Source organism: Bufo bufo, chromosome 6 (assembly GCF_905171765.1).
Source record: "Bufo bufo chromosome 6, aBufBuf1.1, whole genome shotgun sequence".
Taxonomy (NCBI): domain Eukaryota; kingdom Metazoa; phylum Chordata; class Amphibia; order Anura; family Bufonidae; genus Bufo; species Bufo bufo.
The window spans coordinates 130,275,583-130,284,095 of NC_053394.1; the positions used below are offsets into that span (position 1 = coordinate 130,275,583).

At 39.3% G+C, this 8,513-nt stretch overlaps 1 protein-coding gene across 1 annotated transcript; it reads left to right on the forward strand.

Annotated features, from left to right (window-relative positions):
- Positions 1-453: 453 nt before the first annotated feature.
- On the forward strand, positions 454-1,428 carry NPBWR2 (neuropeptides B and W receptor 2). Its single transcript, XM_040438345.1, has one exon. The coding sequence runs from the start codon at positions 454-456 to the stop codon at positions 1,426-1,428; it is 975 nt and encodes a 324-aa protein (XP_040294279.1).
- The last annotated feature ends 7,085 nt before the right edge of the window (positions 1,429-8,513 follow it).

Below are 8,513 nucleotides of genomic sequence, written 5' to 3' on the forward strand. Positions count from 1 at the left end.
AGTGTGCTTTCTATGTGGCAGGGATTTTTTTGTTCTTTTTGCTATTATTATCTTTTCCCTATTACGCTATATGCTTTCATAGGCTTTTCTATGGACAGTATCTGCTGATTTAAAAAAAAAAATGTAAATTGTGTAACTCATTTTATCTTGTTTGATTTTTATTCACTTTTTTTTTTTTCTGCTTCGCTCTGGTTTCAGAAGCTGAACAGATTATCACCCTGAGGATACTGAGATATATCTGACACTCTCCCAGAAGCTCAACATATTTCACGGCTTGATCTCCTACATGGTATGTATCCATTCTTGGTAAGCCATCATATGAATAGCTGGAGGATGGATACTTTCATCTATGGGTTAATATACCAAGAAGCTACAATATGTGGAAAGCTGTGAAGTGTGAAGCCTTCACCTTATTTCCCACTGCCCTTATAACAAGATTTCAAGCAGAGAGCCATGGAGAATGTGTCCCTGCTGAGTCCTCCTAACCTATCTTGCATTCTTGGAGATGTTAATATGCATATCACTAACAATGAGCTGCCCCATGACTTTTACATCATTCTCCCTGTCATCTACTCTGTGATTTGTGTGGTGGGGCTGACAGGGAACACCGCTGTCATCTATGTCATTCTCAAAGCCCCCAAGATGAAAACTGTCACCAACCTCTTCATCCTGAACCTGGCGATTGCAGATGACTTGTTCACTCTTGTTCTTCCCATCAACATTGCAGAGATCCTGCTACACTATTGGCCCTTTGGGGTTGTTCTCTGTAAAATCATCTTGTCTATAGATCTATACAACATCTTTTCAAGCATATTCTTCCTGACAGTCATGAGTATAGACCGGTATTTAGTGGTTCTGGCTACTGTGAGGTCCAAGAGGATGCCTTATCGCACCTACAGGGCGGCAAAGATCATCAGTATTCTTGTTTGGGTGTTGGTGATTCTCATTGTGTTACCTTTCACCATTTTCGCTGGAGTTTACATGGATGACATGGAATTTAAGAGTTGTGGACTGAACTTTCCCAAACCAGAAAAATTATGGTTTAAGGCAAGTCGTATCTATACCCTGTTACTGGGGTTTGCAATCCCCGTTTCCACCATCTGTATATTGTACATGGTCATGCTATACAAACTACGGAACATGAGGTTGAATTCCAATGGTAAAGCTTTAGATAAGGCCAAGAAGAGAGTCACCATTATGGTCTTTGTTGTTGTAGCAGTTTGTCTATTCTGTTGGACTCCTTTCCATTTGGCCACCATTGTATCACTCACTACAGATTTGCAGGAGACCTCATTGGTCATTGGAATCTCCTACTTCATCACAAGTCTGAGCTATGCCAACTCCTGTCTCAACCCATTCCTTTATGCCTTCCTAGATGATAGTTTCAGGAAGAGCTTTCGAAAACTGCTGGAATGCAGAGCAACTTGAAGTTAGAAGGACTTTAGGGTTTGGCTGTTCAATGAACTTAAAGTAAATATGTTAAATATTTATGTTTTTGATTGAACCTTGTATGTCAAGTTGTTAGAAGTGATATACAACTCCTTTTTTTTGTTATATTAGTTTTTGAAAAAGCTGGATAGCAAGTAATATGGCTCTCATTAAAGGGAGTCTGTCACCACTATATGACCATATACAGCACTTGCATGGCTCTGTAGCACACCTATACAGGATTCTAATGGTACCTTTGTTATTTTCTTTAGACATCCAGAAGCAGGAAAAACGACGTTTATTTCATATGCAAATGAGCACTCGCGAATGCCCAGGGGCGGCGTTCCGTGTGTAGGTGCCCAGTCTGCTCTGCCTTTTTAACCGTTACTCCTCCCCCAGCCTCTTCCTTTGCCCACCCTCCTATTCCCTTGTATCATCCCTAGGTCCGGCCGAGATCCCGCGCCTGTGCACTGCTTCGCCGGCTGGCGCATGCGCACTAGTTCAATTGATGCCGTACCCAAAATGGGGATTGCAGTGTGCATGTCCCGTCCCGGCGAAGCAGTGCGCAGGCGCGGGATCTCGGCCGGACCTAGGGATGATACAAGGGAATAGGAGGGCGGGCAAAGGAAGAGGCTGGGGGAGGAGTAAGAGTTAAAAAGGCAGAGCAGCCTGGGCACCTAAACACTGAACACCGCCCCTGGGCACTTGCGAGTGCTCATTTGCATATGAAATAAACTTAGTTTTTCCTGCTTCTGGATGTCTAAAGAAAATAACAAAGGTACTATTAGAATCATATATAGGTGTGCTATATATACAGAGCCATGTAAGTGCTGTATATGGTCATATAGTGGTGACAGACTCCCTTTAAAGGAGTTATCCCACCATTTTAAAACTGGTTTACTCAAATATTTGGAGGACTCTCTTCCCTTTCTGTGGGTGGGCTTCAACTAATCAAGTACCTGCATCTCCAAGGATGAACTGGTTTTCACTCACATATTTGGAGGCCTCTGTCTCTTCACTTTTTGTGGATGGGCTATAGCTAATCAAGCACCCGCATCTTCCAGGATGCACTGCAATTAGGTCTTGCTAACCCTTCCTCCTTTGCATAGAAAATTATTTCCACATATAGCCCCAGAAATAGATATGGTGTGTAATGCCCCTCATCGTCCTTTTCCATTGTCTAGATAGAGATATAGCTATGTATTTCTATGAATTTAGAAGTAGGGGTGAATGAATGAAAGGAATGCGGGCTGCCTCACCTACTTCACTATGAGATCACTATGTTGGCAGTGAATGGAAGGGGAAGGTTGGAAAAGGAGCAGGAATGCTACTGATCATGCTAGTCCATCTCTGATTGCATAAGAAGCTGGAACAGAAGGATTAACAGCAGTGGGCGCTATCAAAGAGGAAAATGTACAAAAAACAATAGTTTTATTGCATGTATACTGCAATAATATTTCATTTGAAATGAACTATTCATGGCACAGTAAAACTTTTAGTTTGATAACCCCTTCAAAGGTATAATGGCGATCATATTGACTGTGGCTCCGTTTTTCCAAGCGATATAACTAGAAATAAACACTAAACTGAATTAAAAAATAGAAAACATAAATTAACATTTACACTTTGTCTGGCTGCTGTTCATAAAAATGTGCTATTCATTTTTCTAGTAAATAAATATAAGATATTGCAAGATGCCCCTTCCTGCAACCGGGTGAAGAATTTGGGGTTCTCAGCACCCTCTGCTGGCAGAAGAATGAAGCTTGATATTTAGTTATAAGGTTGTGTCTTTTTATTTTTTTTTATGTTATTGGGAAATGCTGTTCAATGGCTGAAACATGTATCTTGACTACACCATAAAATTGAGTTCAGAAGTGGTAGAGGCAACTTACAACTTACTTGTTTGAAGACCACAAAGGTGGATAATCATTTCACTAAAGATGGTCTCCTGTTGTGGTTTTTAAAATTCTATGCTTACCTTCTGTTGTTCTTCAGTATTAGTTGTGTTTTAGTTCTGCTCCATTGGGACACAGCTTTGAACAGTGACTTTATGTACAGTCACTCTATTGAAAGTCCTTTCTCATCAGTCCTTCCCTATGCTTATTGCTGCAGCTCTGTTTGTTCAGATTGCCAACTGTGTACTAGCACAAGCCCACCACAAACTCAGCAGAAAGTCAGTGCACTGAGAGCTCATTTCTTTTACAACAAGGACAGGATGATTATCATCTACAAGCAATTAAACCACCATTTATGACTAGAAGCTTATTAGATAAATGTCTCAAATCTATGTTGGTGAATGAGCCTCAATAAGGGAGAGACCTGAAGGTCTGCTTTTACAGTAGTTGGTCACATATGAAGATATTTAACCCTTTCCGACCAGCGCTGAACATGTACGGGGCTAATCTAATTTTTAAAGATGGAGATTGCTCAAGAACACAAGAGGTGCCATAACTGCCGGGTTCGATTTGTTTGAAACAGTAGACACCTGGGGCTTATGTCTTTGATCGGCGATAATGCCAGAGTCAATTGTGACCGTGGAAACTGAGGCAGTTTTCCTTGGAAGTACAGCTGAGATGGGGAAGCCATTCATTGGTGGTGGCCTGCTGCCTGCAGGAGGCTATCATGCCTACCACATGTATATTCCTATGGAGGTCTGCAGGTGGCAGTGCTCCATAGGAATATATTGAATCTCCCACAGGCTGCATTCATAAATAAATGCAGTCTATAAGAGAAATGAGCTAATGATGTTAAATCATAATCATGTTAATGTCCCCTAGGAGGATTTAAAAAGTTTTTGTTTTAAATATAAAAAAATAAAAATTCATTGTCCCCCTTTCTGCATATTAAAAATAAAGAAACAAAATAACAATCATTTGAACTGCTGCATTCCAAAACACATGTACTATTAAAATATAAATGAATTTATCCCGAACGCCGAATGCTATAAAAAAACTAAATCTAAATAGCCAATTCGACATTTTTTCATTGCTTCACCTCCCCAAAAAAACCGAATAAAACTGAATAAGAAGTGATCAAGAAGTGAAAAACACCCCAAAAGGTATTAAAAAAAAGTACAGATCGCCCCGCAAAAAATGTTTTTCAGAATTAAAACACAAGAAATACTCTAAAAATGTAGTATCGTTATTGTACTGACCAGCAGAATGAAGCAGTTTTACCGCATAGGGAATGCCATAAAAACAAAACCCATAGAAATGTGGCAGAATTGTGGGGTTCTTTTTCCATTTTTACCCTATTTTTATTAATAGTAAATGGTGCCATTAGAAAGTACAACCTGTCCCACAAAAAATAAGCTCTCATACAGCTATATGAACGGAAAAATAAAAAAGTTATGGCTCCGGGATGGCAGGGAGTGTGAAACACAGGCATTAGGAAAGCTTAGATGTTTTTCATTGGTTTATTTGGAGGCTGTTTCATATTCCACCGTTTTTTTTTTTTTTCAAAATCATCTTTATTGAGATAGATCAATAAATCATATCTTTTCAATTCTTTTCAATGCAGGTGGTTACAATATCGTTAATGAAACTTTGCATAATTATTCCACAGTTTTGAAATGTATGCATGTATGAACAGTTCAGAATAGTTCAGCACAAATTTAGCAAAGCTCATCCAATAAAATCTTCTTTATGAAAAAAGTGTAATTTTCTTTATGTTGCAAGAAGATGTCTATTGAAGTTGAGAATAGGTCATTAATATTTAAATCCAAGAGAACGTCTTTAACATCTTTGGCTTTTGAAAAGAAGTTTCAACAAACAATTCTCGCTGGACTTAAGAAAAACAAACTGGTATAAATTATTGAGGTCTCTTAAACAGGTTTTCCCATCATAGACAATGGGGACATATAGCTAGGATATGCCTCCATTGTCTGATAGGTGCAGGGAAAGGTGGGCTCCCATTCACTTGTATGGGGAGAGCATTTTCTCGGTGGCTGGAACCTGGGAAACCCAGAGTCCTCCAGCCACCTCTATCCCCACTCCATTTCCTAGCGATATGCCCCCATTGTCTTTGATGGGACAACCCCTTTAAGGTCCTTTTACACAGACTATATAAATGCTTATTCCTGATAATCTGCCTGCGTGAAAGGTTAGGAAAAAAAGAAGAGGGTTAATCCTGTACTCCTATGGAGGGAGATATAGGATATAGACGCAGGGCGCCAAGGGTAAAGGCCAGAGTGGATACAAATGTATTACAAATGAGAGAACATGTCCTATAGTAGGGCATATAAGAAAAGAACAGAAGCCGAAAAAGAGTAAGGGAGCCGAAGGTGTTAAACTATAAGCAGAAACGCTATATAGTGACAATAGAATAGAGGAAATAGAGAAAAAAGATCCACCTGATGGCGCCAAACTACTAGCGGATAAAATAGCTGTATGATAAAATCATATGTAAATAGATGCCCCTTACCAATAAATAGTAAGATAATCAATAATCTGTGACCATATTGTAGAACTATCCACCACCCGGTTCCGTTGTCCAATCTAATATAGCATACATAAAACCATATAAAATACTTAAACATAAAAGACAGGTGGGAAACACCACACTCACTTCACCAGGGAGGGGTGCTGTGGGATAAAGCTCAAGACACCCACAACAACCTCCTCTCTCGCCTGGCTCGTTCGTAGGGTTAGTGGAATATACGGCATTCCAACGCTCTGTACTTCTGGTATAATCCTTTAATAAGATAAGTCAGGTGTAGCTCAACGCGTTTCGGGGGATAACAGACCCCTTCCTCAGGAGCAAGGTTCAGTAAAAATATTAACAGAATAAAATATTTTAGGAACAGACACTTACATATAGCATGTGGCTTTTTTTCCAAACAAATGGCGCTTTTGGCACCAAGAGATTCGTCATTGTCACTTCCTGATGAAGGGGACCCAAGATTCCCCGAAATGTGTTGTTTTTATGCATGTATTTTAATGAAATAAAGAAGTACTACCGGCTGAAAGTGGGTTTGAAGCGCCGAAGCAGGATTCTTTTTCTTTCTCTTGTTCATCTTTACTCATGCTTAGAAGTTTAGTTGCCATTATTAAGAGTGGGGTGTCCACTCGAAACACGTAGGTCTTGCTTGTGATTATTTTTTTTTCCATCTTAATAAAGGAAGTTTTATGCTGCACTGGAATTCCGCACTTTATTTTCTAGAAGTTTGATAACCTATAGGCACCTGATCCAATGCAGGAATTTGTCTTAACGAACTAACTCTTGGGAAGTAAATAAAAGAAATACATACAAGTTGATTTTTGGTACAAAACCACATGGCCAATGGTAGGTTACAAACAAAAATCGACAGATCTCTGGTCCACACTACTCTCACAGAGAGTTTTTGTAAGCCAGGAGCATCTCTACTCAGTGCACTTTCAGATAATGCCCATCATAAATTCTTGTGGCACATCGGAATGTTTGAAATAATTAGAAACTAAACCAGAAGTATATCTAAAGAAACCAGGTATGTCAAAGGAGCAAACTTTGATGGAACAGCCAACACTTCAACAACAGTGGAATTACAGACACAGGAAAAAATTCTGTGTCCATTGTCTATGTCAACCATATGCAAAACGCATAGGTATACAAGTATAGGACAGTTCTATTATGAGTCGGCCACTTCATTCCGCAAAATGTGGAATGCACATGGCTGGTATTCGTGTTTTGCGGACTGCGAAACAGTCAATGGTTGTGTTCATGAGCCTTAAAAGGAGTAAATGAGAATAACAAACGTGATTAGCACTCAAGGTATATTAAAAATCTGGAAATAGTTATTAGTAAAAATATATAAAAAGGATCAAAATAAAATATTGTTGACTAAAGGTAGATCCAAGTAACACACAGAACAACATGTAAAACATCATAAAAGGAACACAAATGTTATTTCGATATGAAAGCTGTTTCAATATATAATGTCACAATAGACTCCAATGTCTACAATAGTCCTATTAATGTTAATTATGCTGAATGCATAGAATGCTGTAGCATTATACATCATTACTGCCCAGTATACTATACTATACAAGATTATAATAAAAGACACATCTCTCCTAGGGAACAGGATGGGGCTATACGCACAGAAGACGAACAACCTACAAATCTGCTATCTGGGAATTTAATTAACATCAACAGGACTATTGTATACATTGGAGTCTATTGTGACATTATATAATGAAACAGCATTCATCTTGAGATAATATTCATGTCCCTTTTATGATTTTCTAAATGCATAGATCATTGAGGGTCACATTTATGGCAGGGATAGTTCAAACAAGAAACAATACTTCTGTGTCCAAGACAGCTCCTGTCTTGGTTTAATAAAATACATTCTCTCTATACTTTTTGTGTTTTTTTTATTTTTTGCACATATACATAGAAAACTAAGAACAATTCTAATAATTCATGAAGGCATAGACATTAGTAATTATAAAAGGTATGTAACACATTGTATATATACATGAATATTTAAGAAAATCTCTCATATTGCTACATAATACAGTACCCTATTTACAAGAATACAACCATTATAACTCTGACAGCTGTTTAGAAGAATACAACTACTGTAATATAAACTGTATGTAAAAGAATATACTGCAACTACTTTAACCCCAAAGGAAGACAGCCGTACATGTACAGTGGAAGTCTGGGGTTTAAACATAGCACCTGCTCAGAAGTGAAGGCTGATGGCTGACATGGGGGCATGATGACTGCCATGGGGGGGCTAATGGATGGGGCTGAGGGCTGACATGGGGGGATGATGGCTGACATGGGGCTAATCTGAGACATTGGGGGTCTGGTCTGAGGTCTGATTTACATTGGGGGTCTAATTGCTGGTCTGACCTGAGGTGAAATGTAAAATATTTTTTTCGTATTATCCTCCTCTAAATCCTGGGTGCGTCTTATGGGCAGGTGCGTCTTAAAAGGGTGAAAAATGCGGTCCTCAAACCAGCGATTGTCTGAAGCAGAGAGAAGATACCAGGACCACACAGAGTAGGAGCCATCTGCTGCAGATGGGACCAGGGCCAGGTAAGCTGCGAGGGAGGGGGGGGGGGGGGGGGCTAAAATGTAGCTTTGCTTGTGTTGGC